The sequence below is a fragment of the Bos indicus x Bos taurus genome, chromosome 5, assembly GCF_003369695.1.
Source record: "Bos indicus x Bos taurus breed Angus x Brahman F1 hybrid chromosome 5, Bos_hybrid_MaternalHap_v2.0, whole genome shotgun sequence".
Classification (NCBI taxonomy): domain Eukaryota; kingdom Metazoa; phylum Chordata; class Mammalia; order Artiodactyla; family Bovidae; genus Bos; species Bos indicus x Bos taurus.
The window spans coordinates 114,327,500-114,347,379 of NC_040080.1; the positions used below are offsets into that span (position 1 = coordinate 114,327,500).

The 19,880-nt window shown below is 36.1% G+C and overlaps 1 protein-coding gene across 4 annotated transcripts in view; it reads left to right on the forward strand.

The window, feature by feature from the left end:
• OSBPL8 (oxysterol binding protein like 8) overlaps nt 1-19,880 on the forward strand; it is a 166,298-nt gene that overhangs the window by 117,268 nt on the left and 29,150 nt on the right. For all 4 annotated transcript variants that reach the window (XM_027543308.1, XM_027543311.1, XM_027543312.1 and 1 more), the window contains 7 exons: nt 3,487-3,557; nt 9,733-9,810; nt 11,614-11,715; nt 13,189-13,392; nt 14,756-14,840; nt 16,375-16,546; nt 19,156-19,393. In XM_027543308.1, coding sequence (XP_027399109.1) covers nt 3,487-3,557; nt 9,733-9,810; nt 11,614-11,715; nt 13,189-13,392; nt 14,756-14,840; nt 16,375-16,546; nt 19,156-19,393 — 950 coding nt within the window. The remainder of the gene's footprint in view (nt 1-3,486; nt 3,558-9,732; nt 9,811-11,613; nt 11,716-13,188; nt 13,393-14,755; nt 14,841-16,374; nt 16,547-19,155; nt 19,394-19,880) is intronic.

Below are 19,880 nucleotides of genomic sequence, written 5' to 3' on the forward strand. Positions count from 1 at the left end.
CTGGAAGAGGAAATGGCAACCCACTCCGGTATTCTTCCCTGGAGAATCCCGTGGACAGAGGAGCCTGGTGGGCTACAGTTCATCGGGCTACAAAGAATCAGACATGACCAAAGTGACCTAGTAGAGCACATATGAATTTTTTAAAAAATTATCAAGGCGTAACCTACACATAGTTCATTCACAACTTTTTGAATTTTTAGTTATGTATCTACTCCAGTATTCTTGCCTGGAGAACCCCCAGAGGACTCTGGCAGGCTGTAGTTCGTGGGGTCACAAAGAGTCGGATGTGACTGAGCAACCAAGCAGAGCGCAGCACTCAGCCACGTGTGTGACCACGCCCCAGGTCCCCAGAAAACTTTCTCAGGCCCAGCCCAAGTCAGTTCCCTCCTGCAACAAAGTCAACCACTGTTCCAGCCTCTACCACCATAGGTTAGGTTTGCTCGTTGTTGTTTATCCTGCTGAGGCGTGTCCGACTCCTGTGACCCCGTGGACTGTAGCCTGTCAGGCTCCTCTGCCCGTGGTATTTTCCAGGTAAGAGTCCTGGAGTGGGTTGCCATTTCCTTCTCCTGCTAGTTCCTGACCTTTATATAAATGGAATCATATGGTATGTGCTTTTTTTTTTGGTGGCGAGAGGTGGCTCTTTTCACTCGGTGTTCTGTTTGTTGTTTTGGGTAGTGGTGATTGGTTCTTCTTCACTGATGTTTATCTTTCCATTGTGTGACTGTAGCATAAGGGATTCATTTATTCTACTATTAATAGTCATTTGAGTTGGCTCCAGATTTTGCTATTATGAATAGAACTGTTGTGAACATTTTGTACCTGTCTTTTAATGACCATGTAACGCATTCATCTCTGTTTAGTACATCTAGGATCAGAATTGCTCTGTTCTAGAATATGAGTACTTTTAACTTTAGCAGATATTGTAAAATAGCTTTCCAAAGTGATTATGCCATTCTCATCAGTAGTGAATAGAGTTCCAGTTGTGCCATAGTCTTACCTGTATTTGGATGCTCCTAGTCCTTTTAATCTTAGCCATTTGGGTGGGGATGTAGGTTTCTATCTTGTGGTAGCAGTGAGGAGGATAGTAGGAAGAGAATTTACTGCCTGATATCACTAATGAGCAAACTTGGTAAAAGTCATGAACTGAAACTGTTCTGCATTTTACTGATAATGGTCAGTAATGTGCTGTGTGCCATGCTCAGTCGCTTCAGTCATGTCTGACTCTTTGTGACCCTGTGGAATCTAGCCCACCAGCCCCCTCTATCTGTGGGATTCTCCAGGCAAGAATGCTGGAGTGGATTGCCATGCCTTCCTCCAGGGGATCTTCCTGACCCAGGGATCGAACCTGGATCTCTTATGTCTCCTGCATTGCAGGTGGACTTTTTACTGCTGAGCCAGGGGGGAAACCCATGCATTTTATTGATAACGGTCAATAATGTATTATAGGCTTCAGGATTTTATTTATAAATGTCACAATAAAAAAATACAGTTAAATAATATGGAAGTCATCAGGGCCACCTTTTAAAATAATGATTTGCAAGTTTGAGGTATAGAAAATCTTTTAAAATGGTATTCATTTATTGGTCTGACATAACCTAGGTTTATGAGGGACCTATTCTTTTTGTATTTTGGGGGATTTTTATTTAGTCTTGTTTTTGTGTGTCCTTTTCCAATATTTGAAACTTTCTGCAAGACATATTTGCATGTTCAAAAAAAGTCTATTCAGATTTATAACTTTGTTTTAATTTCCTGTTCTGTTGTTAAAATAATATGTGAATATAGATACAGTGAAGTAGCCATTTTATTAGTCTAATAAATGCATTGATATACATTTATCTGAAGCCAAAACCACACTGGAGAAATTGAATAGTCTTGTTCTTATGAAAATAAAGGAAGATATTATCTTTTTTCCATTCATAATTATATTTTTAGAAAATCTTTGTTCTTTTATACATATATTTAGATCTTTGAAATAATTAATGTTAATTCATTAATATTAAGAATTGCCTATGTTTATTACTCTGAATAAATATTTTTAGAATTTTTAAGCTGAATTATGTAACTTCGATTTGCTTTACACTAAAGTTTCAAATTCTGGAAAGTTTCATTTAAAATTCCATGTTAGATTTAATAAGATTTTTTTTCCCCTCTTCAATTTTAAAATTGCCTGATCTTGCTCTGTACCAAAGATGGAGAAGGAAACAAAAAGATTTCTTTTTCATATTACCAAAAAAAAAAAAAATTTGGCAAAATCATTGAATTAAGAAAATAGAATGGATTTGTTTTAGCTAATATAAATCAAATAAATGGTCTCACTGATATGTTAGAAAGTGATTTTTAAATGCTTCAGGCACTGATACTGCTGGTAACTTTTTAAGCACTGTTCTATGAATGATTATTTGTACATTTTTATATAGGCTTTATTGGACTCAGGACAAATGGTTGTAGAGAACAGTTAATGCTACTTGTCCACAAAAATAGACAGAGCTTCAATAAAATGGGCACTGCTCCACTTATGGCAGCCACACGAATCTCAGCATCAGCATTTCTCTGATTATACCCGTACAACACTAACTTGCTAACTGCTTTTGGCATAGTGCTATATTGGCCTCCCTGGTGGCTAGGATGGTAAGGAATCTGCCTGCGATATAGGAGATCTGGGTTCGATACCTGGGTCCGGAAGGTCCCCTGGAGAAGGGAATGGCAGCCCACTCCAGTATTCTTGCCTGGAGAATCCCATGAGGAGCCTGGCAGGCTATAGTCCATGGGCTCTCAACAAGTTGGACACCACTGAGTGACTAACACAAATACATAGTGCTGTATTAATGTTACATGATTGGGAAGACGTGAGCATATATCCCAATGCACTCATATTTATCCTTTTAGAATTTCTATAACAGTAGTCAGTGCCAATGATAATATTAAGGATCAATGTTAATTGAATATATACTGTGCACAAATGCTATGCTAATTGCTTTCTAGGCATCCTTATTTAATTCTCACAGTAAGCACATTATTAGATTTTTTTTTAAAAGTCTGTCCTTCAATTCAGATTCATTTCCCTAGTCTTCTTTTATCACCAATTCTGGAGTTGTTTTCCAGTTTGACAAGGGGCATGAAAAGTATGTTGGGTTGGTTCTTTGTTAGAAAACAACTAACTGAAATAAACATTCTGTGAGCACTGAATTCATTCCAAGTGAATGAGCAGAGAAAAGAGGTATTTATCTTAAGTTGATGGGTTCAGGGAAAGACACCAGTACCTCTGTAAGCCTTGATTTATTCTAAAGAATTACTAGAGATGACCCCTTAGTAGTCTTTAAACTATAATAGTTTAAAACTGTATGTTGAATCTAGGTTTCTTGCACTGATATATATCAAATATTGTATAATGTATATTTGAAATTGAATAACTTATGTGTATTTGCTTTTTATTGCCTGTATATGTTCAAATGTGGTAATACTGAAATAATGACTATGTTTTTAAAGGTTTTGAAAGAGGAAAGGAAGACATTTCTCAAAATAAGGATGAATCTTCACTTTCTATGTCAAAGAGCAAGGTAAGCATATTGTCCTCAAGTGTATGATCATAATATTTTTCTAATATTTAAGATGAGTGGACTAACACCAAAATCTTACCAGATTTTTACAGGATGTGTTCATGTTGGTATATCTAAACCAGGTAGTATTTATGAGAAAAGGAACATTCCCCTGGGGCTGGTTTAGGAACGTTGGTTATTCGGAAATACAGCCGATTGGTAATCAGGCTTCTCTCCTAAGTGATACTGTTGTGGTATGTCTGCCACAGCACACATCTCAGACTTAAGTCTGAGGCTTCCATCTGGAGAAACAGTCAGGTTTCTTTTTTTTTTTTAAGTTTTAAGTGTTTTGGGTTCATTCAAATGACTATCAAAAACATGTACATTTTAACAGTTAAAGACCAAATATCTTTTACTATAGCAGCATGCAACTGAAAGACAGTTTCTTAGAATAAGACAGAGTTCCCTAAATTAGTAGTTTTCAAATTGGGTACTTGTATATATTCTTGGGCTTCCCTAGTAGCTCAAATGGTAAAGCATCTGACTGCAGTGCAGGAGACCCGGGTTCGATCCCTGGGTCGGGAAGATCCCCTGGAGAGGGAAATGGCAACTCACTCCAGTATCCTTGCCTGGAAAATCCCATGGACAGAAGAGCCTGGCAGGCTGTACAGTCCATGGGGTCACAAAGAGTCGGACACGACTGAGCAACTAACACATATATTCTTAGGTCTGTTGAGAATTTTTTCTCTATGAGTACTATTCAAATTTGAGAAGTACTGGATGATGCATAGGCTTTCCTATGGGTTTGTAATTCACTAGATTTTCTATAATTTGTCAGTGGATTTGACTTTTGACTTATTTCTGGTCAGGTTTAGTAGCAGAAGAAGCTTTTTTGTTTATGGACTCAAACTTCAATAACTGTAAGAAAATCTGTTTCTTAAGCTAGTGAATTCTCTGCTGTTCTTAGAATAGGCTTTGCTTGTAAAACCAGACATTTTTTGTTCTATTCTTGAGAGTGGTTGAGTCAGAGGATTCCATGATGTTTTATACAAATTTTATTCACATTTAACTTTTCATTACATAAAAGTCCATCCTATATTTAATATGGGTAAAAGTATATAAGGAGAGTTTAGTGTCATACTTTGATGTATAAAATACAAAGAGAAACACATGAGAAATGCCTTAATCATTTTATATAAGATGCGTAATTAACAAGGCTTCCCTGGTGGCTCAGAGGTTAAAGCATCTGCCTGCAATGCAGGAGACCTGGGTTCGATCCCTGGGTCGGGAAGATTCCCCTGGAGAAGGAAATGGCAACCCACTCCAGTATTCTTGCCTGGAGAATCCCATGGATGGAGGAGCCTGGCGGGCTACACAGTCCACAGGGTCACAAAGAGTCGGACACGACTGAGTGACTTCACTTTCACTTTCACTTAACAAGGAGGTAGTTTGTCTTGGTTCTGCCATGGTTCGAAATGCAGTGAAATTTATGGAATTTTAAAAACCTATTTTCAAGCAGTTAATACGAGCATTGGTGAATGTATGTTTAATTGGTATTCCTACTCAGAAGCCTAAACTCCGGCCCTACCTGCCACAGCCTCCTAGTCTCTAAACAGGAGAATGAGGGAGGAGCGGAAGGGGTCGGAAGGAGAGGGAGCATGGAAAGGGAAGCAGTGCGGATTAATGAGAAACAAGGAAAGTAGACTGCACCTTGAGTGTGATAGCACCGAATTGTATATGAACTTTAAGTAAAATTAGAAATTTGGTTCCTCAGTTGCACAAGCCACATCTCAATAACTCACTGGCCATATGTGGCTAGTGGCTACCATATTTAACCACTCAGATATAGAATATTGCTGTTATTCAGAAAGGTCTACTGGACACCAAGCACCGACTACCTTAAGGTTAAAAAAGTGACTTTGAATCTTGATTGTCATACGTTGCCTATGATTTCTTAGATGCTAATTACAATGATATTAATAACTAGTTTGTATTAAGAGCTTGCTAAGTGTCATTTTAACTCTTAACAATACTAGAAGACAGGTATTATTGGCCCCATTTTATAAATGAAGCTTAGAGAAGTTAGATAGCTCTCCAAGGGTCAAAGTGTTAGAGCTAGAATTCACAGTGGCTTCAGTTTTCTTCTCTGTACAAGGGAGATAAAATCTAACTCACAGATTGTGATACTGTAAGTGCCTGACAAAGTACCTGGTTAATAATAGGTATTTGAGAACTAACTTTTCTTCCTTTGAATAGAGAGCTACAGTGAATGAATGGGCTTCTTGGTGTGGTAACTATTTAGTGTAAGTAAAATTGTACTCTTCTGTTTTCCAAGAGCTGAATCTTATTGATTCTTAATCTCAGTTTATTCTGTTACCTTAAGAGATACAGTCACTAGCTTGTCTTTGAATAGTTTAACATATATCCTACTGTATTACTTTTTGGAAGAATCCTAAAATGTATGCATTTATATCAAGCCTTATTTTCATGGAATTATGAAGATTTTGTTCTTACCCAAGTAACTTTGGAAAACAAAATCTTGTTATTCCTTCTATGATTGATCTGTATAACTGAGGCCATTAAATAATTTTAACTTTATACTTTTATGAATTTGATGCAAAAAGTATCAATACTGTCATTTAGGTCATTGATTTTGCAGTTAAGTGTTATTTCTTAAAAATACATAATTGAGACCAATAGGCACAACCCTTCTTCACCTCAGCCCCCACCATTTTAGAAATAAAAGCAGTTCCTGTTTCTTATGCATCCTGTAAATGAGTGAATTGAAGAAGGCAGTTAATCAGATCATCTCTTCTTCCTTTTAGCATTTTTAAATAAATTTTTAATTGTCTATCTCAATGTAAGGAATTACGAGCATGAATAATATTTCTAGTGGGATAAAAGGAATCCTGTTACAAGGATAAGGAGTTTCTGAGCTGAGATCTTTTGACTTGATTCTCCAGTCATCAGTCTCCTTGCCTGTAGGTTTGCTAAGTCATCTATCACTTGCTGTAAAAAATATGTTTACCTGGATATTAAAAAAAATACCTTTCCAAATCAAAATATCTGATAGAATCATAGTAACATCATAATTGCTATTATTCTTATGTCTACAGTATTTTAGTTTTCAAAGCAAGTTGAAAGTATTCCAGTTATGTTAATGTTCCATTTATCTGAAGATTATATTTCTGTCAACACTTGCAGTCTAGGAGATAGTCACAAATCTGAAACACAATACATATCAAGTACTGTGTTAAACACGTGCACACTGCCTCATTACCAAAGCAGCGCTAGGAGTTAGTAGGAATATCCTTATTTTATAAATAAGGCAATTAGGACTGGAAGAGAATATCTTCCCATAGTCACACAGCCCATAACGTGTCGTCATTAAGACAGTGGTCAGTAAGGTTATCAAAGAAGGAAACTTAGTTTAATAAAATATTTCCAATAAAAACAGTTTATGATTCTTGATATTTAAAAGGTAACTTGTTGGTTCATGAGACTTAGTATTACGTTGAAAAGAATATAGAACTTGGTCACTGGATTTCTTTTCTTTCCCCCAAACTAGCTACACTGTTTGGCAGGATTTTTTGAAGTATGTGTGCTGTCATTTAGCAAGCTCTTGGTGTAGCCATTTGGCCTACTGGTCCCTTAGATACCAGAATCATTTAGGAACCTCCAAGCCAGTCTTGTCATGTCTAGGGAAATAGATTTCCTGTTGTTCATAAAGACAAGTCTTAAATTTGAGTGAGATTCTATATGAATAGTTGTAAAAAGATGAGCAATAAATGTGGTGAGAGGGCTAAGAGCATGAGACTGAGAATTAGGCACACCAGAGTCCAAATCCCAGATCATCTGTTTATGGCTCTGTGACTTTGGAAAGTTATTTAATCTGTTAGTCTTAGTTTCCTGATTAGCAGAAGAAGAAACGACTACTGTCTCATAAGGTGGCTTTTAGGATTAAAAGAGGCAGAACACATAAAGTATTTATTACAGTACTTGGTAAAGAGTCAAACAACCGTTCATTTTCACTAACTTTTAAGTTAACCTTATGGAAATTCTTTACTTAATAATATCTAAAAAGTACATTATAATATACATTTTCCTATTAAGCTGTGGGACATAGAAACCATTATATTCCTCTGACAGTAGCTGTGTCATGTTTGAGTTTCCAGCAGCAAGGAGAGGACAGAGACCTATTTGGCTTGATGACTTTTGTGAAATGGTTTTGATATCACAGTATATCTTGTCATCATGAAAGTAAGCCGTGTAATGTTTCAAGTGCAGTTCTCAAAGGAGTAACTTTAACAAAAATTTAATTAGGTTAATCCCCACCTTCTACATTGAGTGTAGTTTACAGTTCCCTTCCAGTTCAGCCACTTATTTTACCATCAGCATAATAGTTCGTATTTTGTACTAAATAGCAGAGGCATTTTTAAGAGAGATGAACTGCAAATGCTAGTTTCATTTTGATAATTCCGAAGGTATTCATTGAGCCCTTGCTTTACTAAGTTACTTCCAGGCAAGAGTACTGGAGTGGGGTGCCATTGCCTTCTCCCCTAAGTTACTTCAGTTGTGTCCAACTCTTCACGACCTTATGGCCCATAGCCTGCCAGGCTCCTCTGTCCATAGGATCCTCCAGACAAGAATACTGGAGTGGGTTGCCATGCCCTTCTCCAGGGGTTCTTCCTGACCCAGGGATCAAACCCAGGTCTCTTAAGTCTCCTGTATTAGCAAGTGGGTTCTTACCACTCACGCCACCTGCAAAGCCCAAATTACCCCAGGTGCTATCTGGCTGCAATGGTTGAATAAGCATGGTCCTTGTGTTCATGGATCTTAAAATTGAGTGAGGGAGTTTATTTCCCAATGTTCTTCCTCCTTGATCACATCTAGTGATATTATACAGATCTGGCCATTTAAACACTTGAAAGCTACCATTTAAATCAAGTCCCATATACTTTCTTGGCCCTAGGAGTAATGCTGTGAACTTGAAGTACCTTCTACCTTGTCTAACAATAGATAAAAATGAAATTCATAGGACAGTGAAGGATTATGTTCAATTTTATTGTTCCAGTATTTATAGAAGCAGCTTTTAGTTTTATATTCTTCTACTCTGGTAGAAGAAAGTAGTCTCCTTGAAAGAGGACTGGATTAACAGCACTAGGTTCTGATCCCTGCTATTGATTGATTATTTAGAAAATCAATGTCCATGAGCCTCCCTTTCATGATTTGTAAAATGGAGATAAAACCACTTGTTATGCCTGTTTTTCAAGATTCTTACAAGGATCAAACTGAAATATCAAGTATAAGCAAAATCAGAAAACAAGTTTGAGGCGTTAATATTTATTTTTCGAGGCACTGGATAGTTAGAAAGAAGTGCTGGGAATTCTGTTTTTTAAACACTATACAAATGAGGGTACTTCAGTTCTAGTTCCTGAAGATGTTTGTATTTACTCCCTTTGAAGAAGGAGTAGTAACAGGGCAGTGTTTGCAGCAATTTGCTAGTTTTTTGGGTTTTAGAATATTTCAGTCTAAAAAATTACACTGCTTTGGATATGCTTGTCCTGAGAATTATTTTGTATAAAATAACTATATTCTTTAGAAGTATTCTGAAAAACAGAACGCTGCTGCTGCTGCTAAGTCACATCAGTCGTGTCCGACTCTGTGCGACTCCATAGACGGCAGCCCACCAGGCTCCCCCGTCCCTGGGATTCTCCAGGCAAGAACACTGGAGTGGATTGCCATTTCCTTCTCCAATGCATGAAAGTAAAAAGTGAAAGTGAAGTCGCTCAGTCCTGTCGGACTCTTAGCGACCCCATGGACCACAGCCCACCAGGCTCCTCCATCCATGGGATTTTCCAGGCAAGAGTACTGGAGTGGGGTGCCATTGCCTTCTCCGAAAACAGAATGCAGAGAATTTCAAATGATCTTGTTTAACCTTACGTTGTACGCTGATTTACTAACAAGTTTTTATTTTTGTGTTTCTGTGGCTTTAATGTGGATTAGTTTTCAAACCCAAATATTGTATAAGAAAAATCAGTATTTGAAAATTGATATTTGCCTAAAATCACAGTAATGAATGGGAAGAAGGTCACAAACATAATTTGAATATCAGTTTTATGTGCCATGTGTATGTGGAGAATAAGTGGCAATTTTAATTATTATTTCTCTTTTCTTCCTGTCTGTGTGGTTTCAGTCTGAATCTAAACTTTATAATGGCTCAGAGAAAGACAGTTCAGCTTCAAGCAAGCTTACAAAAAAGGAATCTCTCAAGGTTAGTTTCCACAGTTATTTTATAACTAATGTTATGCTTTACCTGTGCTTTTGAAAGTAGGCTAATAAAGAAAGAAGTATTTGTATTCCTAAAGGAAAAAAAAAAAAAAACTGTTAATGTTTGTGTTTGCGTGGCATGCTGGAGTCAGCTGAAAAGGCTTTCTGATGACGTCCCAGCGCTGCTCTGCCCTCCGTGGGATGGGGGCTGAGGATGGGATGTCTGCAGTGGGTCTGAGTCCAGCACATCGCTGTGCTGTGGAACTCCTGATGGGAAGCTCTCTGCCCTTTGAACTTAGAGTTTCCTGACTGCTAGGTCATGGGCTGAATTTGGTCCACAGGTAGATACATTTTGTTTGACCTACACAATGTTTTAAAAATTTGAGCCAACAATTACAGGTCCAGGCTTCTAGCTTCCCTTAAGAAATAGGTAATACCGGACTTGCCTTCCAGACGGACTTGCCTTCCAGAATGGCCACAGACCCTGGAGCTTAAGGAGCATGTGCTCTCTGATTGATTCTTGATTCCCATACAGTCTGTTTTGCCACCCCCCCCTCTTTCCCATATCTGATCCCATATGTATTTACATTTATAATCATATATTAAATCTGTTAATTCACTTATGCACATTAATAAAGACCAAAGTCTAAATTTTTTTTGACTGTATAATTATTAAAATTTTGTTGTGTGTATGTAGTCTCTTTACCATTAAGTGCAACTAGGAAAATTTTGTGTTTTACTTTAAGAAAAATCACTGATAGGTTATCTTCTATTCATAAGCAATGCAAAGTAATAACTAATAAGTCTGCTCCACTGCTGCTTTCCCAGATTATCTCAGAAGTGACTTAGGAAGGGTAAAACTTTGATAATTTGAATGTATTAATTTCACTGTTGTGGTTTCTTAATTATTTATATCTTATGTATTAGTGTCAGGAAAGAGAGCAAGATTGTCCATCCTAAGTAGTTATAGCATTGTTTGTGGTATGAAAAACTGACAACAGAGTAGATTACCATCAGCCAGAGAGTATATTAAGAAACATTACAGAAGCAGTATAGCATGGTGGTTCAGACGTGTCTTTTAGAGCCGGTCTGCTTCTGTTTGCATTCTGCTTCCACGACTTACTTAGCGATGTGACACTGAGCAGTTTACTCTCTGGGTATCAAGTTTTCTCATCTAGGGAATAAGGATAATTATAGTCTTACTCCCCAAGGTTATTGTAAGTATTAAATGTGGTAGTACATGTAAAGTGCTAACAGTAGGGACAGGTACACAGAAGGTGTCCAGTAAATGTTACCTCTTATTGTTTTATTCATAGGAAGAATCTCTGTAGCAGTTTAAAGAATGAGGTAGGCAAGGAATGGAAATAGAGTTGAAATACTCCAAGAAATATTGGAGAACCTTTTTTTATGTGTTAGAAAAAGCAAAAGCAAACACAAAAGCTATGTATTTGAAAAGACCTGAGTGTATAGTGTTTCCTCAACGTTATAGTGTTTTCCTGAAGGTTAACAGTGATCAATTCTGGGGATCAGAATAGGAGAGGGTATATTAAAAATGGTTTTTAGCTTTTGTTGTTTGAAATTTTTACCATGAGTTCATATTCATGTATTGTGAAACTTTAAAAGGGTTAAAATTCTTTTAAAAAAAAAAAAAAAAGGCTCTTCTGTCCTAAGATGCTGGAATTCTAAAAGAGGTTTAAATTTTTATTTTACAGTGTAAAATTTTTACTTTCCATAAAGTTAAAAAATTGAAAAGAAATTGCCTGTGTCTAATGAGGTTTTTTATTTTTCTATTATTTCTGTAAAATAGGTACAAAAGAAAAATTACCGAGAAGAAAAGAAAAGAGCCACAAAGGAGTTACTCAGTACAATCACAGATCCTTCTGTTATTGTTATGGCTGATTGGCTGAAGGTCGGTTTGTATTGTCTTGAATTCAAATTGCTGGATATTTACCAACTGGCATAGGAAAGCCCAGAGTGCACCTGCCTAAAAGCTTGCGAGACAAAAACAACTCTAGGATGATTTTTTTCACTGACGAAGAAGCCATTAATTGTATCCCAGAAGGTCTGTGTTCCAATCTTAACGGAGAGCAGGAACCTTAATGTTGGCTCTCTTGACAGCAACATCAAATATGGATAGCAGTGCTTTTAAAAAGCTTTGTGATATATATGACAGGACATAGTCCAATCAATGTGAAGTGAAGAAATGTTCTGTTTGCTGTTCAAATTCTCATTTAGTATGGTTGTAGACTTGGTGTATATGCATTTTGATGAAGATATGAGACAAAGTTAGTGTAAAAGTTGTCATTTGAAAAGCTTTAATTTTCAAAAAAACATACATATTGCTATTTCCATATCTTATTTTTTTCCATATCTTATTCTTTTAGCCTCTGGATATTCCTACTTATTTTTATTTCCGTTTCTATCATCCTAGTCACTCTATTCTCTGTATCACTGTTATTTGTAGGATATTTGGTAGGAATTTTTTAGACTAATGCTAACTGTGAGAATGATTTTGTAAGACCCTGACTCCCAGAACGTTTCAGTACCTGGCTTTCACCTAAAAATCACCCCAGCCCTGAAAAGCTTTTCTCTTTCCCCAAGGGTAGGTACAGCCTTCAAACTAAAATCTTTGTGAGATCTGTCAGGAAAGTTCTCTTACCAAAATGGGAGTCTAGTGATAATTTCCTTGATAGTTGAAGTAATACTGAGGTCTTCTTGCATGTTATTCTGAAAACACCTTTGGACTTATATTGGCTCTACTTACTAAGTGTTTAAGCTCCAGATCTTGGTACTAAGAAAGTATATTTTAATGGCCCCTGACCTGGCCAGGAAGGTTAGGATTATTTTGAAACTGTTGATGTGATGCAGTCTCCCACTAGAATTTAAGTTCCTTAGAAGTAGCAGCCGGACAAGGCAATGGCACCCCACTCCAGTACTCTTGCCTGGCAAATCCCATGGATGGAGGAGCCTCATAGGCTGCAGTCCATGGGGTCGCAAAGAGTCAGACACGACTGAGCAACTTCACTTTCACTTTTTACTTTCACACATTGGAGAAGTAAATGGCAGCCCACTCCAGTGTTCTTGCCTGGAGAATCCCAGGGACAGGGGAGCCTGGTGGGCTGCCGTCTCTGGGGTCACACAGAGTTGGACACGACTGAAGTGACTTAGCAGCAGCAGCAGCAGAAGTAGCAGCCATGCTGTTTTCACATTTATTTGTAGTGCTGGCTAATTAGTAGCTTAACAAATATACATCTAGTGAATTTTAAATGTACATTTTTTGAAAATTTTAGATTAAAACACCCTGTTTGCCTCTATTCATTTAGTATCTTGTGAAGCAGAAAAACAGACCTTTATTTCTGAAAATAAACTTATCTTTTTGTAGATTCGTGGCACCCTAAAGAGCTGGACCAAACTGTGGTGTGTGTTGAAACCTGGTGTGCTACTGATCTATAAAACCCAGAAAAACGGTCAGTGGGTAGGAACAGTCCTTCTGAATGCCTGTGAGATCATTGAACGTCCATCAAAAAAGGATGGCTTTTGTTTTAAACTTTTCCATCCTTTGGAGCAGTCTATTTGGGCAGTGAAGGTAAGTAAGCACTTGTTACCCAGGCAAAAATAAGGATGACAATCTGTAAGTAGAACTCAGCTAAATCAGTGAGTGACCGCCTAGCGGTTGCTGTCCTCTGCTAGGGCTTTGTTTCTGTCTGCAGTCACATTGTTCCTCCTTCCGTCTCTGCCCACAATGAAATGTGCACCAAAGTGCTTAGTTTATTTTACCTTTAAGATCAGACTTAAAAATTTCTCCGGAAAATGTTTCCCAGATTTATGTTGGACCCTTTTCTCTCTTGCCTGTGTGGATTGTTTGCACTGTTTTTTAGTTTGCAGTTACGAGCTTTGCCTTGTAATATTGTATCTGGTTTACTGTGACTGTTTTTCTCTTGATCGATTTGTCAGACTCCCTAGAACAGAAGCTGCCTTTTCTTTTGGTGGTCTTTCCTGCAGGGATGTAAACTTGGGACTGGAAGCCTGTAAACAGGAGTGGTCTTATTTACTCTTAAGAGGCAGCTTTCTTGGAAGATGGAGCTCTAACGCTTTTATAACTGAAAAGCATGAATGTGGTCACTCCAGAATAATGTTTGTAAATTTCTACTTTGTGTTAGGGACTCTTCAGCATACTATATGGAATCTTTTTTTTTAATTCTTCTACCTGTAAGGAGGATGCAAATTTCTCTTATTACCCAGATAAAGAGATTGAGGCCTAAAGAAGTTACTTAAGTAATTTTTCTTGGAGTCATACTAGATTGAAACCAGGCAATTTGACTAATGGCCCTACTCTATAGTGGTTCTAGGACCTGGACCATAAATTATAAAGCCATTTGAAAACACCCAGGGGATACTGTAGGATTTGTTGAAATCATATTGATTTGTTTCTACTTTTTTCATTTTAAATGTTCCTCCTTACTTCCTGATGTATATGCTTCTTAAAATCCATTTATTCTTTGATCTGACAACTTAAAAAATTATTTTTCCCCAGACCTAGTAAAAGTTCATTTCTCTCTTTCTTATATTTCCAGCTGTTTATTTAGGCTTCCAGAAATTTAGTATTTCTTAGCTAGTAGTTTTTGTAGTGTGGAAATTCTCCATTAAATTAAAATTTGGTCTAGTATGTTAAATTTTAGGCTTTTTTAAAATATGTAAACCATCTGCAGAGATAATATTAAGTGTTAACTATAAATTCAGTTTTCTGGTAAGGAAGTTAAGTTTGGTGGAAGAGGAAAGCTTTCCTGACTACTTGACATTTGCTCTCAAGAAGCATGAAATTAACGCTTGCTTGCTTTTAAAAATTATACTCCATGCCTTACTTAGTTTATTACAGGTAATAATGAATAATATAAACTTGAGATCTCATAATACTATACACCATTTATTTTGTTATTTTGCTTTTTAAGGGTCCAAAAGGTGAAGCAGTTGGATCCATAACTCAGCCCTTACCTAGCAGTTATTTGATCATCCGAGCCACTTCAGAGTCAGACGGTAAATAGAAATAATGGGTTGGATTTCGATCCTCATTTTTTTTTCTTTTTTTCCGATCCTCATTTTTAAGGGTTTATTTCGTATATGACTGTGTTTTCCTTTGGGAAATTTGTCTTTGGTATGGAATTTCAATAAAGGTATTATAATCATAAATTATTTAGAACACTGAATATTTATATCATCAACTTGGTTGACAAACAGGGCAATCTGATAGAAAGGAAGCATTGTATAATTGAGTGATACATTAGCAGCCTGGAGTTTCCGCCTCATCTTTCATGACATATCTGTTCTCTGTGGTAATTCATTGTTTTGTCATTTTAGAAGCACATTTAATCATATTTATACTTTATCATTCAATATTAACATGAGACACCATGTGCATTATTTTTCTTTACGTAGACATTCAAATGCGAGCTCCTCTTATGTACTTTATTACTTAATATTTCCTTCCTGAGACAAACATAGGGAGGCTTTAACTTATATGAGAGCAAGGTATCTTTAAAACCTTAATAACTGATAATGGATTTTTCCCCCCAACTTTTATGTTTTATAGTTTAGACCATCTTAGCTTAGGGAGTCATGTAACCTTCTAAAGTTTCCTTTCACTAGATGATTATTTTTTAAATTAAAATATCATATGCATGCATTTTCATTATGAAAATGATTTATTTGGCCGCTTTTTTAGTATATCTTGAAACAAATATATATGACTTCTTAGAGCAATTAGCATTTTTTTCTGCTAATACTGTTCTGAATTTTAGTTTCAAAAATAGTGGGAGAGGAGGACTAAATTGGGAGTTTGGGACCGACATGTACACACTCCTATATTTAAAAAGGATAACAAACAAGGACCTACTGAATAGCACAGGGAACTCTGCTCAACGATCTATAACAACCTAAATGGGAAAAGGTTTTGAAAAAGAAGAGATATTTGTATATGTCTAACTAAATCACTTTGTTGTACACTGGAAACACAACACTGTAAACCAACTATATAGTCCAATATAAAATAAAATTTTAAAAAATATAGTCAACCACACATTAAAAAATTAAGTTGTTAATGTTTCTCCTGACTAATATGACAATAACATTATTTGTACAGGCATTTTTCTGACTTAAAATTGAGGTGCTAAACCTGGGATAGATGTCTTATCAACAACAAAATATTTTAGTTTGTTTCCTAGTAGAAACGTAATTCTTAGGTATATTTTATGTACCTTTTTGGTACCTTCAAATTATACTATTAGAAACTTTTAAAAATTAAGTACACTTATTTTAGATTAAGTGTATATCCTAATGTGCATTAATGCTATTTATTTACCAGTGGTTTCTAGATATTTAGAATGCAAAAAGCATTTATTATGCTGAAGAATTGCATTAAGAAATCCTGGAAGGATTTTATGTTCTAATTAGCTTTTACAGTGCATGTTTCTGAGAGAAGTAATATGTTCAGAAGTTAACTGTGATAAATTATGTTGGTGCTAGTTTTTCTAGTTCCTTGAGTTACACTGCTTGTGAATCTGCATTCTTCTAGGACGGTGCTGGATGGATGCTTTGGAGTTGGCTTTGAAATGTTCTAGTCTTCTTAAACGTACAATGATCAGGGAAGGAAAAGAACATGACCTGAGCATCTCATCAGAGAGCACGCATGTGACTTTGTATGGCTTATTACGTGCTAACAATCTCCACAGTGGTGACAATTTCCAGTAAGTAGATATTGCCACTAATATGGTGATTATTTTCAAGACTGTGTTACTCACTAGGTCAGTCGGCAGGCGGAGAATTTTTGTATTGTATTTAGGACTGAAACTCATCTGCTTTAGACCCCTTTGTGTGCTTGCTCAGTCACTCAGTCGTGTCTGACCCTTTGCAACCCCGTGGACCGCAACCCACCAGGCTCCTCTGCCATGGGCTCCTTCAGGCAAGAATGCTGGAGTGGGTTACCATTCCCTACTCCATTAAACCCCTGTGGCCTGGTTTAAAATTTGTTTAGTTGCTATGATGAAGTGTAGAAAGTTCTTTGATTCCAACTAATGTGACTTACTTGTTCTTTCCTAAATACAACCATACTAGCAATCTTGTCTTTGTGTACGGTGTTCCCTCCATTAAGAACAATTTCTAGTCCTCCTTGCTTTTTTTCTATCATACTCCTGTGTTTTCTTCAAGGCCAATCTCAATTTCAAATATTATATGTGAAGCCTTTCTTGCTTCATAAAAATGAGATGTAATTCATCCTTCTATTGCTGTTCTATAACAGTATTTTTTTTGTTTTGTTTTAAATGGGACTTGGCTTATTGTACCTGGTGTTTGTGGAATTCTTCTGTTACATGGTATTTCAAGTTTGAACTGTATATTTTTGTTTTTTTTTTTCCCCTGAAGCATTTGTTGTAGTTAATAGTAAAAAAAATTTTCTCCAAGGAAAGAAGAGGTTCAGAGGTTTGTTGTGGTTCAGATCTCTTCTGTTGCTTTGCAAGAGAAATAGACCTCCCCGTTTCCTCCCTGGCCCCAACCCTTGGCTTCTCTGTAGTCACTTACTGATACCAGCTTTGAGGTTATTCTCAAAGTGAAGCTGCTGCTCTCCTCTCCTCCCTGTAATCGGAACTGAACTTTTTTCTTCATTTTCTTTTAACTATTTTTCTTTACTCTGTTTTAAAACTACCGTTACCTGATCTTTTACAAGCTTTCTTTGTAGATCTATTAATGTAACCTATAGCTTTATTTTTGGAAAAGGAAATGGTAACCCACTCCAATGTTCTTGCCTGTAAAATCCCATGGATAGAGGAGCCTGGCGGGCTACAGTCCATAGGGTCACAAAGAGTCAGACACACCTGAAGTGACTGAGCAGCGTAGCTTTATTTTATCCTCGTATAGGAGCCTGAATGAGATAGGATGTCGGGGAGGGAGGTGCAACTTATACAGGAATGGATTTTTGAGGGGGCCTCTTCCCCTGGTGTTATTGAATACCAGGTAATCCTTAAATACTCTTATGTGGGGATCTTAAAAATTCATCTGCTCCACATATATATTCATTAAAAAAATTTGAGTCTCTTTTCCTTGTATGTAATTGGATAATATAAATATTGGACATGTTGAAGAAGCAGTGGTTTCTGGACATGTAGATGGTCAGCCGAGCATTTAAAAGCAAGCACGGGAAATCATCAAATAGAAGTGATGAAGTCTTGAAACTGGATAGCTTGCCAAAGGGGAAGAGAGGATAAAACAAAAAAGAAAATAAAAACCACACTGTGAGGGGTAAAGGAGAGACTAAATGGTAAGAAAGCAAAGACAGAAATTTTAGACTTAATGTTTTTTAAAAACATGTGATTGTAAAGGATAAGAAAGGAAATAGCAAGTATTCTTAAAAAGTGAATTTGTATTAGGAGTTCTCTGATTAAAATCTAAACATAGGAAGATTTTTAAAAATAGACACAAAAGTAAGAATCAAACGGCGCTTCTAGGGCCTGTTTTTACCTCAGCATTATTCAAGTATCAGTCATATATAATGGCACCATGTAGTCATTTGTAAAGAGCTTTATAAAATTTTTATACAAATGAAACACATAGGTACTTTCTCAAATAAGAAATTTCTAAAAAATTTTGATTCTGGAAATGATTTGTTTCATTATTTCATTTTTACACAGACTAGCAACCCTAATCATGTAAGTAAGAATAAGGTTGGGTATTAGCAGCTTAACAATTTTAGGCTGAAAGTTCATTTCCTTAAGCTGAAATTTCCATTTCTAATTCTTCCTGGATTTTTTTCCAGGGTTAAACTTATCAATCAAGTATTAAATCAACATAATTGCCTCATATGTTTTCTCCTTTATTTTTGGAATTACTATGAGTGAATTTGGAGACCTTTACAGGTAGAAAATCATAATTCATTTGTGTTCACTTGAAAATCTGGTGGTTTTGACCCGAAGTTTTTCTCTAGACCAGAAGTGATAGGTTGATTCAAACATTCAAGTGATGTTTATAAAACTAAGAAAAAAGTCTAGCAAGAAATAGTCTAAAATTTTTGATTTGAAAAATTTAGACCTAAAGGATAGAGAAGCAAAGAGCTCAGAGTGTCATCTTTTAATATTTTCCAAGTTTTAGTTTCTCTACGCCCCCAATTATCTGTGAAGTGAGAATAATCATTTTACTTATCTCATAGGGCATTTTTACAATTAAGTAAGTTAAACTATATATAAAACACTTAGAATGGTGTCCAGCACATAGTAAATTCTCAGTAAGTGTTACATATCATTCTTACTTAAAAATTAAATATTCTTAACCTCCTTTATCCTTCCTGCTAATAATTCTTTCCCTTAAGGTTAAATGATAGTGAAATTGAACGACAGCATTTTAAGGACCAAGATATGTATTCTGATAAATCTGATAAAGAAAATGATCAAGAGCATGATGAGTCTGACAATGAGGTGTTGGGGAAAAGTGAAGAAAGTGACACAGACACATCAGAAAGGCAGGATGACTCATACATTGAACCTGAGCCTGTTGAGCCTTTAAAGGAGACTACCTACACTGAGCAGAGCCATGAAGAACTCGGAGAGGTAACAGCTTGTGATTTTCAAGGATTTTTATTTTCTATGAATTTATAGATGTAATTGAAGATATTTGTATAACCTATTGCTTATTTTCCTAAAAGAGAATAGTATTCATATAATACTTACTTTAAACCACTAAATATATATACTCATACAAATGCCAATGTAGTATATTGAATTTAAAGTTTATATTTTCTTCAGGTTTTCTTTTGAAATAAGATACTCCTTGATATTATTGCCAGATACAAAGTAAACTGCAGGGAAGTGTGAATTTATAACTTTCTTGTTGCTAATGCATAGAAGTAAACATAGTCTAAATAGAGTATGATATTTTTTGTAATGGATTCTTTGAAAATATCATTCACTTTAGTGTTTCTTGCAACTACCCTTTTACTGAATTTTATAGCTATTGACTAATTGCCTAATGGATTGTTTTCACATTTTGAGAATGCTTGGAATAATCCTATAGTGAATTATTTTTTTCTGCACTAGC